This window comes from Hetaerina americana, unplaced genomic scaffold, assembly GCF_022747635.1.
Source record: "Hetaerina americana unplaced genomic scaffold, ioHetAmer1.1.p SCAF_7, whole genome shotgun sequence".
Taxonomy (NCBI): domain Eukaryota; kingdom Metazoa; phylum Arthropoda; class Insecta; order Odonata; family Calopterygidae; genus Hetaerina; species Hetaerina americana.
Window position 1 is genome coordinate 21876156 of NW_027287316.1, and position 20858 is coordinate 21897013.

General features: G+C 39.7%; 1 protein-coding gene across 5 annotated transcripts in view; it reads left to right on the top strand.

The window, feature by feature from the left end:
• The window catches only part of pico (ras-associated and pleckstrin homology domains-containing protein pico), a 178680-nt gene extending 174931 nt beyond the window's left edge, over positions 1-3749 (top strand). For all 5 annotated transcript variants that reach the window (XM_071594881.1, XM_071594882.1, XM_071594883.1 and 2 more), the window contains exon 10: positions 398-3749. In XM_071594881.1, the coding sequence (XP_071450982.1) occupies positions 398-1861 (1464 nt within the window). In that variant the 3' untranslated portion in view covers positions 1862-3749. The remainder of the gene's footprint in view (positions 1-397) is intronic.
• The last annotated feature ends 17109 nt before the right edge of the window (positions 3750-20858 follow it).

A 20858-nucleotide genomic window follows, 5' to 3' on the forward strand; every position in this document is an offset into this window, starting at 1 on the left:
CCAATAGGATGGGTTTTCCTCCACCCCGGGCTTGGGTGTATGTTATTGTGTAAATTATTATATCATTTTTCAAAGTCCAATGTAAAGGCCGAAGTGCTGTTTTTGGACGAATGCAGAATAAATAAATAAAATTATAAATGGATATTCATTGAATTTGGTCTGTGTTTGAGATGGCTTTTGCCAAAGATAATGTTCAAGGTGGATGATTTCTGGTGTTTCAAAATTGCAGTATATGGTAAATAACTACATTCCAAGAAACTAGGGAGATGCCACAGCGATCATGATCATACCGGTCGAGGCAAATGATGTTTTACTCTTTGAAATTATTGAAATAGTCAACAACATTCATTACATGCAGTTGGAATGTGTTTCAAATTTACGATCATTCTTTCTTCAGCACGGTCGAAGAATTCTGGACAACTACCGCATCCTAGTTGACGAGTTGGCGCAGGAAGACCTGGATGCATTAGCGCACGCCAGGAGTTGCTCCATCAGCTCCGTGGCCCTCGGCAGCGGGAACGCAGGGACCCCAACGCCCTCGCCAGGGCGTACACCGGAGGATGACTTCGCCCCCTCCGAGGATATCAGCGGGCAGGTAACCTTGAGGAGACGCAACCACCCCATTGAACAGAGCCGTGCCTCCAGCTCGGGTTCCAGCGGTTGCGGTAGCGACGCCGGGAGCGCAGGCAGCAGCGGGACTGGTGGTGGCAGCTGCACTCCCGCCTTCGAGAGTGATTTCCCCGGTATGGGCACCATAAAGAGGAAGCCCTCGCTTCAGCCGAAGCTGCCTCTGACCTCCATGACGCGCCAGCTGAAGGAGGTGGGCGAGGATGCGTCGATCGCCACCTCGGGCGGCGTTAACGACCGCTCCTCCTCAGACGACGGCACTTGCACCCTCACCCGCACGCCCTCCACCCTCTCCCGTCTCTCGTCGAGGTATTCCAGCCGGTCCGCCTCGTCCACCCTCGAGTCCCGTCCCCTCGTCTCGAGGCCCCGGCCGCCGCAGCCGATACAGAGGCCGGTCGAGAGGAGCCCCACCCCAGAGGACGATCCCGAGAGCCTCCCCCTCCCGCCCCCACCGGAGATCTTCCAGAGCACCCTGAGCCTTGTGGACCCTGTGCTGCCTCCGCCGCCCCCCGAGCTGCTCGCCGGGAGCACCATAGAGGATGACACCCCCCTGCCACCCCCTCCCGTCGACCTCCCCCCGCTGCCCTCAACCCCGCCGCTGACCTCGTGCATGGTCGGCTCGAACACGGTGAGGCGGGCGCCGAGGAGGATCTCCTTCGGCGACCAAGAGGCGGGCCGGAACGCATCCCTCTCCCCGACCCACGGCCCTCTGCCGCCCTCCCCGTCCTCACCGCACTCTCCCCCCGTCCCGCCGCACGCCCCTGGGAGGCCCGCGACGGTCCCGCCCACCGGGGCCCCCTCGCCACCTAAGCGGAGCGACGGCACCCGCCTGACTACCCCCGCGGGGCACTACGCCCCCTCGGCCCTGGCGGCCTCGGACCCGCCGGCGCACGAGTTTCTCAGCGACCTACAGCGGGTGATGCGGCGGAAGTGGCAGGTTGCGCAGAAGTGTAAGTGGGACCACACGACTACGCCGCACGAGGTCCTGGGGTTTCGGGACCCTCCGCCGCCCGTCGCCGACTACCGGGAGACGAATGTGAGCAACTGGGTGCGAGAGCACTACGGTATCAGTGGGGAGTCGTCGTCGTGGATGCCGGCGGACGGGAGCGGGGACCCACCGCGCTCGAGGAGCAGTGCCCAGGGTGGTTCACTGAGGAAGAGGCCCCCTCCTCCACCACCAAAGCGGAGCGAGAGCACACACCTGTCGACGGCTCCCAGCAGAGGGCCCCAATGAAGTTGTTGTTTCAGCCTGTTTTAGGCTGAGCAGGGCTGGGGACACGCACTGAAATCTGAGGACTCCTAAATGGCTTCAAATTGTGGGTTTTTAATTTTTTTTCATTTTGCAAGACGAGTGAAATGGAAAGAGGGAGTGATACAGGATACAAAAGAATATGTATGTTAATGCCTATATTATGTATGTATATATATACATATACATAAAATATATTGTTTGGTGGACCTGTGTGAAGGAATGGCTGATGGATTAATATATACATCTGCCGAATTAAAAATGGTGCTACGTTGTGCAATAATGACGAAACCTTTTATTTGATTGGATGAGAGTATTTCAGAATATGATGTCAGAGGATTTAAGTCGTTATTGCAGGCCAGAAAAATGGCATGATAGAGTCTTGTGCAAATGTTTGGATCTATAAAAAATCGCCATTGAAAGTACCGGAAGGAAGAGAAATCGGTTGCCATTGTAAAATTGTGATGATTGTGTGTGGCATTCTATTTTGGAGAAATGATGAGTTTTTTGGTAACTGCCATAGCCTGGAATGGCATCAAGTGACTAAAATTGGAAATGAAATTCATTGTTTGAAGGGTGTGTTATTCAGAGGGTGTGAAGAAAAACTGCCTTGGACAGAGGTGATAAAATTAGTGTTTAATGCACCTGTTACAATTAGCAATCAAAATGAACTCGGAGTGAGGATAAGTTTGAATTTATATAAATTGTGTACTTTCTCAGAATTCCAAAGCTAAATTCACTTCATAGTTATTTTCTACTTTTGTATATTATACTTTTAATTTTGTAAAATCACTAACTTCTAACATCACAGTAAGTGTAGTGTTTATATTATGGTGTGTTAAGCTTTTTTGTGTAATTTTTATCAATCATTGGTGTGAAGTTTTGAGTACATATATGAAGTGGAAATAATTCAGTATGGTGTATCTCACCATAAAGTAATTGTTTTCTTTCCAATCTGCTGGCTCACTGTGCATTGATTTTGTGTAGTTATGTACTCATTGTTTTGTACAGTGCAAGTTCCTGAGCAGTTACATGTGCCACATGATAAAAATCAAACGATATTTGTTGAACCGATAAGCATGCATCAGTCATGAGCTTTATGGAAATGTTAAAGGAGGCCACTTACATTGAAACCAAATGGTTTGTCATTGCCTACTCTATTCTGCATGTATAATTATGTATAAATTTTATTCAAAGTTTAATTTTTATGGAAACTTTGTCATTAACAGTGACCATTGCACCTAGCCAGTGAATAATGTATTATGCTGATTCTGAACACACATTTACCAGCATTTTTAAGTGTTTCTAAAAAAAACTAGGTATTCCATTTAATGAGTACCCACAAGATGTCTTTGCTTATGCTATCAAATGATATGAAACTTTAAAATAAATGTCCTCTATGGTAAAATGGCCATGTAACCCAGTGTTTTACGCATTACAGCGGAAGTCAATATTTGAAAATGAGTGAATGCATATCATTGGCATTAGTTGAATAATAGAGATATCATTGGCTTTCATTCAGCATTTTGTGTTCTTTGAAGGAAATATTATATTAATACATGAACCATAGAAACGTTTTTCTTTCAGGTGGATTATTCTAAGTGTGATTTATGTTAATATAGTCAAAATACAGTTTTAATGGGAGCTTGTTGAAATATGCATGTCAAAAACAAATCAATTTCCAGAGCATAGATGTTTTGAAATAATATGTGAGTACTTATCCAATCGCTTGATTTATATTCCAAGCATTTAATTCCAGTTTCACAAACCATGCAAAGTCAGTATGGCTCTTGATGATGTAACTAATAACGGAAAATGTATAAATGTTCTTGTAATCTAGAAAATGTTTTATTTATTAATGAAAATAAATCGTACTTGGAATGACACGATTGCTTTCAAGTTGATTTATGTCATCGTTTACACTAAGCTGAATGTTCTTCACTCTAGACAATCATTTTGTCCATTATATCTTCTTGAGAAAATCATGAAGTCCTTTGAGGCCCGCTTGGTTAACCTGGTGTTGCTCTTGAGATGATTCTGTCTTAGGTGCCCAGGAACCTCGCAGCCAGATTTCTCATTTAAATTTATTTCAGCCCCAGTGTATCAGTACATTGGCACACTTCATTGTGAGAAGTGCTGGCAGCACCATTCTGTCTAAATGGTTTGTATAAAAAGTATCGGCATAATAGATTTGTTTGAGATATTGTTACAATGCCTCAAAGTACATCCCTTGAGCGTCGACACAATTTTTCCTGCGACCTTTCTACGACTCAAAGGCTCCCTGGTAGGCGGATTCCGGAAGGTCCTTAAAGGTGCCCGTGCAAGCTTCTTTGACGGCACTTAAGGTGACATGGTGTTGTCCTTCGCGGGAGGATTTCATTTTTGGGAATCGAAAATAGTCTATGGTTTCTAGTCGGGACTGTAAGGGGCTTGGGGGATCGTTGCGATGGCGTTTCAGAAGGTCTTCGTAAGCAGACACTCGACTCTTGACTTTGATCGTCCGTCAAACCTTTGGAGCGAGTTAAGCGCAGATCTTTCGCATCGACAAAATTTCAGTGATAATGGTGTGCACTGTCATATTATCAATGCCAATACGATTTGAGATCATGCGCAAACTTAACCAACGGTCTGAATTCAGGACTTCACGCACACGTTGCACGTTTTACATCGGTGCTTGACGTCGACGGCCGTCTGGAATGTGGCTCGTCCTCGACACTTTGAAGAGCTTTGTGCCTCAAAAACTGAGTTTTGTGACATGCTTTTATCCTTAAACATTTGGCAAATCATGCCCAACGTCTCCGTACCCGATTTCCCTTGCCCAACACAAAATTTGATGGCGCACGCCATATCTGTTAATCGTTTGCTGCATTTTGCGCTGGTACCGAGTCACTCCACAGGGGTCCTCTAAAATCAAGATCTTGCCTAAACAAACACTCGCAGGCAATTGGCGCGTGTTGAAGCCAGAAGGAACCCACCACCACCGATCCTGCGTGTTGCGAACCCTCTGCGACGTACAGTCATGCTAGGAAAACTTTTTCCTGATACTTTATGCACAAAATTTGTACCCTTGGAATTTCATTGCTGCATGATTGCCTTTTTTGATTTCACTGTAGGACTTAGTATTTTACTTTGGCTAACATGAGATGTTTCGGGCATCGGGATGGTGCGGTGGCTAACGTACTGGCTTCCAACCAAGAGAGCCCGGTTTCGAATCTTGACAGACGGCAGATATTTTCTAATTTTTCACGTTAGGGGTTGGGATACCATCCCAATCCCTACCGTGCCTTGTGGAGAGCACTTAGACTGAGTACGCCGTCCGCTTATGGGACGTTAAACTGCGGACCCCATTGGCGCCTTTCGTTTTAAGGTTAATGCCGACACGGATATCACGGTAAACCACTGCATCATCGACAAAAAAACGTATTACTAATGACTACGGATTCAATGTCTATAACGTAACGTAGGAACAAAATAGGTCCGATAACATTTCCCTGGGGAGGACCTGAGATAACTTCTACTGCCTTTGAGCTAAGTCCAGCTATGACTAGTCTTTGTACCCGACCTGATTCTAGAGAATAATGATTCTAGCAAGCGCGCACATCCATCATTTCTTCCCTACCGTAGTAACAAAGATTGGTATGTTTGTTTTCATCTAATTCCACTGTTCACATTCACGACGATAGTGGGCCCTGGATCGTAAACTAGGCAATAATTATGGGGTAAGCGAATGCCTGCAGATAGAGTAAGTTGTGATTACGGCTTTATATATTATAAGTTAGATCTGGCTACATACTTTGTTACCATGGTAGGGAAGAAATGATGGATGTGCGCGCTTGCTAGAATCATTATTATGCCATGCACTTATGTAATAAACTCAAAGAAAACTATAAAAATATTCAGGTTCATACCACTTACTGAGGAATAGTAGTAGCTAACACATTTATTTTACCAAGCTCCTGATGAAATTTTCCATACAGCAATTTATCGCCAATTTAATGGGAACTTGTAAATTATTTTACGGTTCCCAAGGCATTAGCATCATCATTGGGCTCATTAACTTACATGTGTCCCACGTCTGACCCAAGTCTGGATCCACTGAATCGATGGCTCGTTTAATAACGCGCGCGCATTTCTGGAGGGGCACGCAATTACATTGTCGGTTGGTGGTCTTTGACGCAGCTGTACGTACACTCGGCACTCAAGGTTTCGGCGAGGAAGGGAGCGGTTAACTGCAGGACTCCAGTTCGCTCCAGTGCAAAGCCATACGAAGATACGTGAAATGCGCACTTTCGGAATTGAAAAGGGCTAACAACTCCCTCCGCCTCCTTTTCCATCGTCCCAATTCGAATTCACTCTCTCTTGTGCGAAGTCTCCCACTCAATAAATCCCCCTTAACTCCCCCCCCCCCCTACTTGCCGACGGGCATGTGGTCTCGCCAGTTGGCTTTGAGAGACGGGATGAGCCAGTCGATCGAAGCGGATGGTCTTACCGCTATCCCGGAGTTCGTGGAACCCGCAAGGGCATAACGCAGAACTCTGGAGAGGAAATAGCACACGAAATCACGGGCAGCTATTTTCATTGGTGAGTGGCGATTTTAAACAAGCACACGTGCAAACATAGTGTTAGATCATCAACGTGTTCAGTGTGTCAAGTTTCTAATTGTCCGGTTTCGATTATCTTTATTACAGGGTAATTTTCCAAAATTGACGGCTGCGTGTTGGTAGGTATTTAGTGAGCCAACGAAAACTATTTTGAAATGTGCTTTCTCTTGCTGGCATCCGTTTATACATACGTACGCTGAAAAAAGGGTTGAAGTAAATCCGATCTTCAGCTTGGCTCAATTTTCGTTGGTCATTGTCATGGGATGTATTAATGAAGGTCACGTAAATGTCATCACTGCGGATCGGAATGTTGCGGTGGGTAACGCACTGGCTTCCCACCCAGAGGGTTCTAGTTTGAATCCTAGAGACGGTACACATTTTTCAGTGGTGTCTCGATCCCTACGATGAAGGTACTTTGTGGAGAGCACTTTGAGTGAGTATACCGTCCGTCGTTTGGGACGTTAAACCGCGGACCCCTTGGCGCCTTACGTCAGGTTTCTCTTCCCCTTCCTCATCCACCCCTAATGGCACTCATGACCTCTGATTTCAGCCACCTCCCCTAAAATTACAAATGTTATCGATCAACGACAATACTGAGGTTGCAATCACAGCCGCGGTAGCTTCCAATTTTTGTGTGCACACACATTGAAATTTCGATTTGCGACATCCAATTCTTCGTCGTTATAGATGCTCCAAAATTTATAATCTGATTAGCTTGTGGATTCAACCTGAATTTTGTCCTTAATTCCTTCGTACGCGACAGTGGCACCCTGATTAGTATCGCGCTCGCCATCCAAACGCAGAGGCTGTGCGCTGAAATCTAGCGTCGGGTTTTGCGAGCGACTGGAATGTATTTCCCAGGAATCCGTATAAGGAAAGTACAGAAACCGTCCCGGCGCGTTGGAGTTCGGTGAAATTAGCCACCAATTCCTTAATTTTATCAGTCTTAAAATAATACTCTTTTGAAATTGATTTCTCTGCAGATACGCTTCAGATGAAGTCACTCCTGGGCTGAAATATGTCAAGATTCCCTCGTCATTTAATCTCAGACCTTTTGCAGGAAAATCGCCGGAAAAAATGTTTACCTGCTGCCGAGAGTGATAATATGGGTAAAATCTTATAAATTAAGATTGCTCTGGCTCTACTGAAACAATTTGCCGAATATTTTCACTATATTCCCAAGTATTTTAAGTACGACGATGAAGTACTCATATCTTGTCTTAGCAAATAGAAATGGTGTAAACGTTGACACTAAAAGAGCCGAGAATAAAACATAACTATGTATTTTCCAAAACACTTGGTGGTGTAAACTTTGACACCGTAATAGAGTCGAGAATAAAAGATAAATATGTACTTACCACCAAACTTAACATTTGCGACAACTAGTTTCAATGCAAAGTCGTAATCCGTGGGTTATTTAAGTTGACGCCCGTGTTGAAACTAGATGTTGCAAATAAAAGTTTTGTGGGAAATACAGCGCATTCACCTTTCATTGAAAATTAAATTTCAACGCAATAAAGCCTGATTTTGAGTGTATTAAAGGGGAGAACGTTAGTCGTGACAGGTGACTGTAGGAATATACAGGGGATGTTGGGTGAAATGAAGGGAGGTGGAATGAATGTAGAAGGGAAGGATTTATTGTAGCGTGTGGTTTGAGGTATTCTTATTTGACAAGGTTGAGAAGTGAAATGGCTATATTTTAGTGTCTTTCCAATACCAACTTTAAAACTTTTATTTACCGATGGACTAATATATTATTTAAAATTAGTTTTATTATTTATTAATATTAGTAAATAGTATGTTTTACCATTTATTGTGAAATAGTTCCCCTAATTAGAAATCATTCCACAATGATTTCTAATTGAACAAAATTTTAAATTTTCTTGCTTCTACAATGCTGGGCCGATTTCTGATGGTGCGAAAGATTTTGAGAGATCACTTCTTAAATATCTAGTATCTGCCAAATCAAGTGAATTTATACAGATTTTTTTGTATCATGTCTCTAAGAAATATATGTTTTATGACACCTAAAGTGCAACTGCAGATTCAAATTAGCTTTTTTTTGACAGTTGAATATTGTTGAAAACATCACATCTTTGGAAAAACAATCCAAAAATCAAACAAAGAAGCCCGATTTGTCCCAATCATCCCAATGATGCAGGATTGTTGATATCTTATTATTTATTCAATCAAGTCATTTTTTAAAGTTCATCATCAATTTAACATAATCTTATGATGGAAATTTATAATGCAATTATTTCTTCTGGGAGGTCTGGTAGTCAAGGGTTAAGATAATTCAGTTTCACTCTGGAAGGCCAGGCCTGATTCCTGGTGACTTAGGAGCTTCCAAGCTTCACCATAATTGTTTATTTTTAGGATGTTCACCATGCAAACCACTGGCAGCCCAAGGTAATGAATTGCCTCAACTCCATTCCTTAATTTTGGCATGATGCTCTAATATGGCAAACACCTTTGCAACCGTGTGCGAGGTATTCTGTCCAACTTCTTGATCCCCCATGCCTTAGGCCTTAGTGAGGTGAGCTGCACTTTCATTTTTATAAAAATCAACCTTAGTGCTGATCAATGTGTTCTCTCTTGTTTAATCATTTGTTTAGTTTGATTTTCATATTTGACTCTTTAAGTATTGTGGATTTTTGTGGTACCGTAGTACATAATAAGCTTATGCGGACTGGGATGTTATTTTCACCTAGGTTATCCAACAACATTAATTAACTCCTAGTTTGGCTTTGATATACCTCGCCTAGTAATAAGCTGAACTTTGTGTAACATTCACTGATCAACAGAGTAGTAATGGGGGCCAGTTCCCTTTCTTGCACCACTTTGTGGTTTCCCAGTAAGATCTGGCACCTGAAAATTATCAAGGCATGGATGAAGGGCTGAGGGTCTCAATGGGCATTACTCTGAAACAAATCCAGGCCCCCTACTTAGTTTGTGGGTAATATAATCTAAAATAAGTTAAGTTAAACCAAATTAAAATAATTTCAGTAAAATCAGAATTAGCTTCAATTGAACTTGTTTTGACAAAATTATTTTTACCCACACTAAATGTTATGTCAAGGCCTATATCAATTTTTCTAGGAGATAAATAAATCATTATAAAAGCTAGTGAAAATTTAAATTACTCTAAATAATGTGAAAGTGTCATTTTAAAGTTGCTCTTATCATTCTCTCTTCTTTTCTTTGTATTGAAAAATTATTTCAATAAGAATCTTTTTAAAGTTGATTCTGACCGAAGGGTCCCGGGGGCAATTCCTGGGCAAGTCTCGGGGGACCTGCAGCTCCACCCAAGCTATGTGATTTTTAATCAGCACAGGGTAGGAACCTGGCCCCCCTCCCCTGGTGTGTGAATTTCACATGCCGCCGGGCTTAATCCTAGGTGAACTCTACCATCCTATCATACCGACCTTTGGTTTAATTACTGATTTTAGGGTTTTTACAATAAGAACTGTCTTGCTCTTCAAAATAGCCATTAACTGCAGACATCACCTCTTCATGGTTGGAAATCTTTGACCACCGAGCCATTTTTTCAAGTTTGAGAACAGAAAATAATACGAGGGGTCTAAATCTGGCAAATAGGGTGCATGAGGTAGAAATTCAAACTTTAGTCAATGAATTTTGACCATTGCAGTGATAGATTTGTAAGCTGTTGCATTTTTTTGTTAAAACAACACATTTTTCTTAGCCAAATGCAGCTGCTTTTGCTTAATTTATTTACTGAAACGTTGCAATAAGTCTTCATAATACTCGCCATTGATGGTTTTTCTTTTTCTTGATAGTCAAAGAAAATCATCCTGTGAGCATCCCGCAAAACCGTAGCCATGACCTTGCCTGCAGATGAAATGGTTCTCACTTTTTTTGGAGCCAGTTATTCCTTTTGAATCAATTATTTTGATTGTTCTTTTGTCTTGGGTGTTAAGTATTGGACCCATGTTTCCTCCATGGTTATGAAACTGCAAAAAAATTGTGCTTTTTTGCTGTGAAACTTTGCTAAGAACTCAATTGAAACATTCTAACAACAATGGTTTTCCTCGAGTGTGAGCACCCATCTTGCACACAGCTTTCTTATGACCAAATTTTTGGTCAATATATGATGTACGATACTTTGTGAAATGCTTACTATGTCTGCTAGATTGTGAATTTTCAGTCGACTATCATTCAGTAACACTGTGGGTTATGTTCACTGTTTCTAGAGTGATCACCGCATTTGGTCAACCAATGCGATGCTCGTCTTGACAGCTTGTACGGCCTCGTTGACCCTCTGCTACCCAATATTTGACTGTTGTAAACAAAGGAGCAGACTCACCCAGAGTAGAATCCAGGTCAGCTTTTATATTGGTTGGGCTGAGGCCTTTCAAATAAAAGTATTGTATCACATAAAGATGACTGATTTTCTCCATTTTCACAAATTCACTGGAAACGTTCATTATTGATGGTTGCCAAACAAATACTAAACAACGTGGCATCTTGAAACTTGAAACATATGCTTCATAATTTGCATCCTTTCCAATACAGTGATATTTTTTGAGCAACCACCACCATCTCTAGGTCAGACCGGATACTTATGGGATCACCCTTGTATCATTCTACTTTTTTCTCCAGGGGAATCATGTGTTCTGGGGATCATCTGAATGCATGTTATACAAAGTTATCTTCAACCATACAGGCCCTTGTTCACAATATTTAAATTTTCTTACCATTTCTCCTATGCAATATACATTTGCCATGTGTGTCTTAATCATAAAAAATATCCCCATCTTTCATGCAAATAGCAAAATTCACTTATATTCAACTAGAAATCATAAAATCCAGAAAAGTTATCAGAAATCAGCAATTTCATATAAAACCTAATGGGTGTAATAATTTATCATGCAAATACCAAACTTATTGAAAATGAGTGATAAATTATTTGGTTTCAAATTGAAACTTTGGAAATACTTCCTAATGAAGTGTTATTTTTCATTGAATACATTTTTAAATAACCAATAATTTTAATGCTTATCTTTGCATTTCCAGGGTCTCCATCCAAGTTGGTTGTCTTTTGGTGATGACAGTTTTGCTGGCCATCTAAACCATGTCTTCAGGTCAAGGTATTTTTCAAAGCCATCTTGTCCAAGACCAAGAATTATCAATATGGCTGATGGATATCCATTGAATTGTGCATGGAGAAGAAATATCCAATCAGAGGGATAGTACTTTACTTCCAGTCCTATATAAAGTGGACAAGAAAGCTTTGAAAACTCCTTTGAAGAGTTGCTTCGGAGGAAATCCTCACGGCACAGCCACCCGCCCTTCTCCACAATACGGAGACTTAAGGAAATGGCCCCCACCACCGTCCCCCAAAAGCCTTATGTCAACTTTAACTACAGCAGGCCCAACTCACTCAGTTTGGAAGGGCAGCCTGCTAACTTGGGACTTGGCTAGAACCACACTGTTGCTGCATTTTCCATAGTCAAATGCACCTGCACTCATTGAATTCACTCCCTCCACTCCCATTATTTCCTCCCCTTCATGCCAAGCCATCCCAGTTTAACATAGGCCAACGTGAAAGGACTTCCACCCCAACAATTTATACCCCCCTCCCCCTTCACTCATTTCACCATTCCAATGCACTCATCAGCCAGATCATCTAGAGTGGGGATGAGTTGTTCCCCTCTTTCAGTCTTGTCTTTCAATCTCTCATCCTAACCCTCTCCTTCACATCCCCTCAGTGTCCCAGGTGGGCGTCATATTCTCTCATTACACTGCTTTGCTCTCCGCCATTTCCCGCCACCACATTTCCCAGCTCTTCATTCCCTCCATTCCTCCATCTTGCCTTCTTGCCTCCATAGCTTTCTTCTCTTCCTGACAGCGTTCCTTTTCTCAATCAGGGCATGAGTATAGCTCTGTGGAATATTCTGCTCGTGGCCACAGAGGGAGGACGAGGAGCGAGGAAAGATTGAGCTTCTCCAGTGGGTCAATGGAATTACTTGATGCTGCTCTGCATATTCCAGGTGGGCTTGAATGAGTTTCAGTGACTCTTGCCATCAATTTATATCTTAATAATTGATCCAAAGGGATATTTTGTAAGATGGCGATGATTGCTCAGTTCGTATCCCATGTGAAACTCTAGAATCCAGTGAATGGGAACATTCAAATCATATATCTATCTTATAATATCGTTTTCCTCAATTTATGAATGCCAAATAATACTCCTATTTTAATTTCACAATTCTCCATATATATTGACCAGGATTTCATTCCGGGGACCACTTAACAGAATGTAAAATTTTGGTTTTCTAGACTACCACGTCGCATCATTCTATTAGGAACATCAATATAATACGTACATCAAATTTTGGAGTAGTTACTTGGCAAGGAAAGATCCAGGTAGATAAGATGCTTATTCTTATCTCTTTTCATGTTCTGGAGTTAAAATTTATTCTAAGTGAAGATAATGACCCGTAGTCGAGCTATATTTGTTATTTAAAACTGATGCCATGAGATTATGACCTGGTAAAATATTTGTAACTTATAGCAATCTATACATAATACCAAATGTTCTAGAATGATTTTGCATTCTCAGTTCCTAACCAAATAACATGAATTCAACGAAGGAGATCAGGTTGGTGCTGCAGCTAGTGTATCAGCTTTCCATGCTGAGGGCCTGGGTTTGAGTCACAGTGGTGGTAAAACTTTTAAAAGACATCCTGATCCCTATCTGGGTGCCATATGCTATGATGGAGTAGTCCATCCATTAAATGGGGTATTAAAATGCGTGACCCCTTGTCTTCTTTCCCTTATAGTAGACTAATGCTGACAATGGTGTCCTCTCCCTACCCCCATTCCCAGATTCCCAAATTCTAGGGTTTTTATCTTTAGCTTCTACCTGAAACATTGGTCATGGAGATGAACTTTCTCTCTAATCCTTATGTTTGCTTTTCTTCAAATGATCAACGAGGCTAAAAATGAGATATTTCAGATATTTCTATCAGGTTGGAGATGAATCACATCCAGTGAGCTCATCTGTGCTAGTTGCCGAGCTTCTTTTTCACGAGAACTCTGTCAGCCCAAATGTATGTACTGAGTGGGAGCTTGCACCATGGTGTGTACCATTCCAACATCCTTTAATTACTGTGTACAAAGTATTTTCAAATAATTATCCCATCTTCAGGTACATGTGAGCACACATGAACAAATGTGCCTACTACTACAGGAATTCGTACAAATATGGATTAACGCACAAAATATAATTGGTAGAAGTTCAGTACCTATTCGTACCTAAGTATTTGGTAGTCATCCTGGGAAAGATTTCCCGGAAGTAATTTTAATGAAAAAAATCACTGTGAAATCAATATTGAATGAATTTTTATAATGCTGCCTTTCATAGTAATTGAAAATAGTGTTACTGACAAACAAGGTAATCAGCATGTAGTTTTTTCTAAAATTTAAAAGTTTTAATGGTAAATTACTTTCATATTTCTATTGAATTTTTTAGAGAAAAAATTAAACTCTCTGATCATACCCATCACATTAATCTGCATTCGAAAATCTTAATTTTCTATTGTAATTTAGTCTTATTTTTATCTTGACCAAATTCATTTAATCATCTGCCATCAAGTTCCGATGCAATGTACTGAAAAAGTGGAAGTAATAATGGTTCAACCACACAGATCCACCAACACAGATTTTTTAACAAAACCTTCCTAGTTCCGTAACTTATTGTGGAATATATTCTTCATTCCCTTGACCTCCAAACTGTTAATGTGGTTGAATGATTCTTTTTTAATCGCTAACTCCCCCATGCTGCCACCCCTCCTATTGTTGTACTTTTCTAAATTGGTACTTCCTACCTAGAAATAATATTGATGGACCTAAACTCTTATCTTAAGCCTAGAATGGACTCCACTTTGGAGGAAACTGTGTTTAGGTGTCTGTAACATCTATTCATCATCAGCATAACTTTGGTGTCACCATTTGTGTGCTCTCAATTGAAAGAAACCATGCTCTGATGTGTGCTCGACCACATGAGGTTTGCTGAGGCAGAAGAGGGGACAAGGAAGAGAGCAAGATTAACACTGCAAGCAGTGATGTAAGCTATTTTAAATCTTTATCCCTTCCATAAAAATTAGGAGATATTTGACTTCAAGATCCTTGCAGTGCTTCTGAAAGAAGTAGTGAGCGTTAAATGTAGTTAGTGGCATGTCTCAAGCCAAAGATGACTATTTTTTCTTCAATAAATTGAAAACATTTCATTTTATTATTCAAATTTTGATTTGAGTTTTCTTTTTTCTTTCTCAAATGAATTTTTCAACCGAAGAAAAACTTTTTCCAAATCAATCTTGTATGTCCCCTTGACTGGGTGGATGCGAGTCGTCTACTGTGCTCTGTGAAATGAAGTTTTCTTTAAACCTTGGCATAAATTTAAGCTAGAACACAGGTGTGATACTGTCTTAGTCTATTAACTTATTTTAAAAAGCACAACGAACCTTATGTTGATTGAGGGATTGTAGTGTTAGGGTGTTTTCTATCCAATGAGTTCCAAGGATGGTTGGGGCACTTATTCTAAGGAATAAAGGAGCTGGTTAGGGTGACTTATTTTTAGAAAAATTTTAAAATAATCAAGAGTATATTTTAAATTCAATGGCCGTCATGGATCCATAGTGATGTGAAGATGGTATCTCTGGTTTACTTTAGTTTTGGCCATTTGAATGTTCACTTCCATGAGTTGGTGGGCATCCTCTGTTGATACTCTCAGCTTATTTGTATGATTTCTGTGGCTTCTATGATAAGTTCAAGTTAGAACGAGCTCTCAATGGCCAATAATTTTGCCTCTCCTAATTACATGTTGAGCAAAGGCCACTCTGCACATATCATGCAATCACCAACAAAAAGAATTTCTTGTTTTTTCAACATCTCGATTGTGTTATTGCAAGTGACAGTTGAGTTCTGGATGAAAGGACAATGTAAGACTTGCTGCATTAACATTTCACCTTGCAAATGCCTCCTGGGATGTTTTTAATTTAAAATTATTTGGATTAATTGCAAAACTGCTTTCAGACCAGATAGTCCAAAGCCCAGGATAACTAAGTCATCATTTCCCAGTACTCTCACAATTACTCACTACAATAAACTCCTTAAACCCCTTTGTTACCTATTTTCTTACCTCAGTATCTGTCCAAGCCCTCTCTCTCCACATCTTTCTTTCAAATCTTTGCTTTTTTCTCTGTACTTGCCTATTTTTCATTACCTTGTTTTGCTCGGTCATATTTGTCCAAGAGAGTCGGTTCACCCACTGCAGAATCTCACTAAAAGACACTCTATAATGAACAAGATGTTTTGTCTTTCAAAACATGTTTCCTGGAACTTGCATGTCTGCATTGAAAGCAATTATTAATTATTGCTTACTACTTTTGAAATTGCACTACTATTAACAAACTCCATTCTTCCTGACATTTATGCAGACTTGCCTGGAGTGAAAATCATTGCTTTACCTGAGTTGAGAGAATTATTCAATCTTACTTACCCAAAGGGATCATTGAGTTACCAGTCAGTTATGGCTATAGACATGGAGTCTCATTGACCCATGGATTGTGACCCCAAATGGGGCTTTGATGGGTTTTATGTTGGATTATCAGGTGAAATACACCAAAGATAATGATTTTTAAGCAATTTGGATTTCAATCAGCATCATGGTTTGAATAATATCATAATTTAAAATATTAGATTAAACCCATCAAGACAATCCCAATTGCAAATTTTCTGTCACTTCTAAGAGAGAAGAGTTCTTTGTCACTCCCAATGACACTTGCCTTGGATATATCCTCCAAAAGTGTTCTAAAATGTTTTAGCACTGAAGCATTGTTTAATTTGACTAGCTTAGGAACTGATGGGCATGGCACAAGTTATTTTGGTATAAGGCTGAATGGAGAAGGGAGATGGAAGACTTATCATGGGACTTTGGAGGGACCAAATGGGATGCAGTTGGCAGGGTACCTTCTCTATCACCAGTTATTATTCTCCATTCCTTCCATTTCTCCCTTCTATTACATTTCCTGTCTTCTCTAAGCCCACCATCACCACGATTTGAGAGAACATTGGTAATAGACAGTGGATTGGTGCTGTTTGGTGTCACATTCATTGGATTACTGGAAGGAATGCATATGATCATGATATATTTTCATAACAGATACTCATAAATTTCCACTAAGTAGGCCATTAAATGAAAATTTAAATGAAATAAATAAAAGGGTCGACCTACACGGGTAAGAGGGTATTTTTAGTGATTTAAAAAAAAATTTTTGATCAGAGTTAAACTTAAATAAGGTCTGATTTTGAAATTCATTGCAGTTGTAGCTTTGTAATAGTGATGTCATTTTTGACTTGTCCTACAGCTGCATCTGAATCCTGATTGTTGCAGTATAACAGAGGTAAAAGCAAGCAATTATGGTGGTCACATGTGGTGACACACATTCATGAAAATGGTGGTGAATTTTTGAAGGAAGTGAATCTCACTATTCATTAAATAAATCCAAATATATGATTGTTTATAACTTGATAACCACTGTTGAAAGTGCTCAATTAAATTTTTCTTCATCCTTGTTGAGAAAATGCACGTCATGATAGTTCTATTATCATTATTTTATAATTAAAATTACTTCACTTGAATAACCTGCAAACATTCAATAAATACAAAACATTACTTACAAAAGTTATGTAAAAAATGGAAATTAAAAAAAAAAATGGCCGACTAGAACATGAGATTAACCAAGATACAGACATACATATATGGTGAGACCCTCCCTATTGTTCAGTGACAAGAGCTTCAACCAAGGGATGACAGATTATTTCATGTGAACCTTGGGTTGCTTCCTCATGTTATGTCTCCAGGAGGATATAAATTTCATTGAAATGGTTGATTTTTCCTACCTGATGAATGGCGAATATGGTAACTGTGGTAATGCTAAGTTTCATCTGTTAATCTTAGTGCCATATCCAACCTAATTGGTCCCAAGTACGAAAAAGGAGAGATTCTCAAATGTATATTCGAAAATGATAATAGACAATAATAATTGAAATGAAGATGGACCTGCAGGGGGTTGAAAACTGTATCTTTCCATTCAGACTCTATAATTTCTACTTTCTGTGTGAGAAACTGCCTCATTGATTTGAAATCAAAACAATGCAATTCTACTTGAGGGCTGGTATGATAAGGGAGATATATTTAAATTAATAAATATTATTTGTACCATGTGAAATTTACACAACAGGATAATAAGATAGGGCTAGTTCCATTTCTTGAGACAGCTCTGGTTTTCCATGGAGATCTGGTTAACTGACGAATCATACATATAATCAATCAGTCAGTAACGGTCTATGAAGAATTTTGAATGGAATAGTTTTTTCAAATGTGCACATTTGTAATGCTAAATTTTGTTTTTAACCATAATAAATGGTGTTGTTTACAGAAACTGACTTAGTGTCGGCCTGCTTCCAACGTTTTTGATAAGTGTCAAAAATTCGCCCTGCTATGATGGTAAAGGAAGAAATCAAATGAACATATCATTGGGAGTCATGGTAGTCCAGGAGTAGGGCTGGACTGCTGAATGGAGGGCCTGCGTTTGATTTGGTCATGCCTCTTAAGGGCACTCTCAGCTCCAACCAAGGTGTTTTTTTTTGGGTACCAGATTTTCCTAAGAAACCATAACCAGCACAGGGTACTGATCTCCCTACTCTCTACTACTAGAGTTTAGTATTGAGTGAACTCTACTTTCACTAACCAAACAGGTGTTTGGATTGATTGATTTTTTGTTTTTTATCACAGTGATGCCTAGCATCCAAGTATTTAGTGGTTTTTCATAACATGGCTTGATTATTCTGTTGTTTTTATAATAAATAGATGTATCCCTATTTGATGTAATCTCATCTTTAACATGAAGCATTTAAATAAACACTTTTCCTATCCATTTGTGGAGTAATGAAAGATTTTAAAAAATATTTAAGAGGCAGCCATCCATTTTTTTAACTGCCAGAAACCAGCTGCAGCTGACATACCAAATGATCAGAAAGGTAGGTAGGTGCCTTTGGTTGAAAATAAGAATTTCAGCTGTTTAAATTTAAGTGTGATATAATATGTTAAATTATTCTAGCTGTAAAAAACAGTAAACAAACACCAATGAGTTTACTGCAATATAGTAATTATAGTGAAGAATCTGTTGAGGGCCCTTCAAAATTGTCTTTTGAACCCAAATCACTCGCCCATATATAGGTGGCTTCTTTCATTTTATCTTTATTTCAAATGTTTCTTCCACTTAACAGTTACGTGGTATTAAGGTTAATGTTCTCCAATCCTTCTGAAGGCTTTTTCTATTCTCTTTCCACTTTAATTTGCCAAGTTCCAAATTCTTAATCTTCAAACTCATTGATAATTGAATAATTGAATGGATACTTGGATAAATGAATCTAGATGGAGAGGTGCAGATAAATATGAAGAGCATTGATTACATTTTGAAGTAATCTAGCATTATCATCTAGCATTATCCACTCCTACTTTAAGTCACATTTTTTGTTTTGGCAAAAGAATTCCCATTAAATTAAAATTCAAAACCTTCCATTGGTATAAGATTTTATCTAGCTCTGTAATTTGCAGGTAAATCTGGTCCAATAAATTACTGTTCGTAAGCAGTTTTGCCATCCCATGGACTACAACCTTGATGTGGTGGAAGGGCTTCTGTGTTCCAATGCACCTAGAGCTGTACTAGCGGGAGGAATAATAATTGCTCCTGGTAGGGTCACCCATGCCAGATAGGTCAAAGGTTAGGAGCCAGACGAAAGGTAGTCCATGCAGCATCTGTTCCTCAGTGAGGCAGCTGCAAAGGCATCTGACCCCAATAGGGCGGCCAGTAAGTAATAGTGTCACGTTAAAAACACTATTGAGGAAGGCAATGAGGAAACCACCTCAATTATGATTTCCAAGATAAAAATGCGCACTACAGAGAATGAGTCTTGGCAACTTTGGGGCTCGGCCCAATCTGCCATGTGTTATGCCCAGAAGCATGCCCGGAAGCGGGGAAGGCCTACCTTAACCTGTTGATTACCTTATAATAATAAACTGTTTTTATCAACAAGTACCTGATTCATAATTCCTGTTTTGATGTCAGATTCCATGCAAATCAATCCCACTACTAGATTATAATCTTTTTATTTCAAATTCTTTTGTATCCTATTTTCATTTGATTGCTACAGTTTACTGTTCTATAACATAGGTCTAATAATAATTCTTACAATAGCAATCTACCAGTAAAGGTAGGTTTATGATGAAAACCCACTGTCAAACAGCACAGAGACAACTTCCTTGCATAACCTAACTAAACAACCCAATATCCAGCACTACAATAGACCCCTCTTCAATTTATGCATACCTCCTTAACCTATTCAGTTTAATATGCCTCCACTATAACTAACCCTTCCTCGCATAACATTAACCCCCCCTCGCGATTTTCAGCAACCCATTGCTGTTCAAAAGGTCTGCATCCATCTTTCCTGCCTAAATTATTCCCAGCAATCCGTTCTCCTATCCCAAAATTCGTAGTACTTCCCAGTTATTGGGTTAATAGTATGCAGTTGAGAAATTAATTCCAATCTAAATTCCTTATTCCTAAGCAAATGAATTTTTATTAGGTTTGTAATATGAATTCAATTGATAGGTAAATATAAATAATTTAAGATATGACGTACGGAGTGAGTTATGGATATTAGTTTGTTAAGTTAATTTTTTGGGACAATTGAAAGCAAGCGTAATAGTTTTTCCACGCCATGGTGTAAGAGAGTAAATTATTCCTTCAACTTTTTGTGAGGACAAAATATTTTAACATTTTATATGTACTTAATTTGAATGTGTGAAAACCCAAGAAACTTAATTGGACATGTGGTACGATTATCCCTGAAACATCAGGGATATGGATTTTGTCAAACTCAGAGTTTTGTTCGCTCAAATGTTTAAGGAGAAATTAACCTTATTTATTTGACACTTCTGTATTCCATAATTTTGAAATAAATAATGTTTTGAATATATTCCTCCATCAATTCTTAAGTATGATTAAAATTTAAAATACGATGACTGCAGTAATAAAGAGTAATATGGATGTGGCAACCAGTGCAATGGATGGAATTGCATAGATCGACTGCATCATTGAAACTGTTGAGATCAAGCTCTTGAGGAAGTTTAGGAAAATGCTATCAACTAATATTTAAGGTTTTTGGATCAAACATAACTCTTCCATACGCGTACTTCACAACTGGCAGATTTCATTGAAATAAAAAATTACATAAATTACCGCTTATGAACCAGAAGATATGAAACCAATTAGGGTTGCCGCCTCATT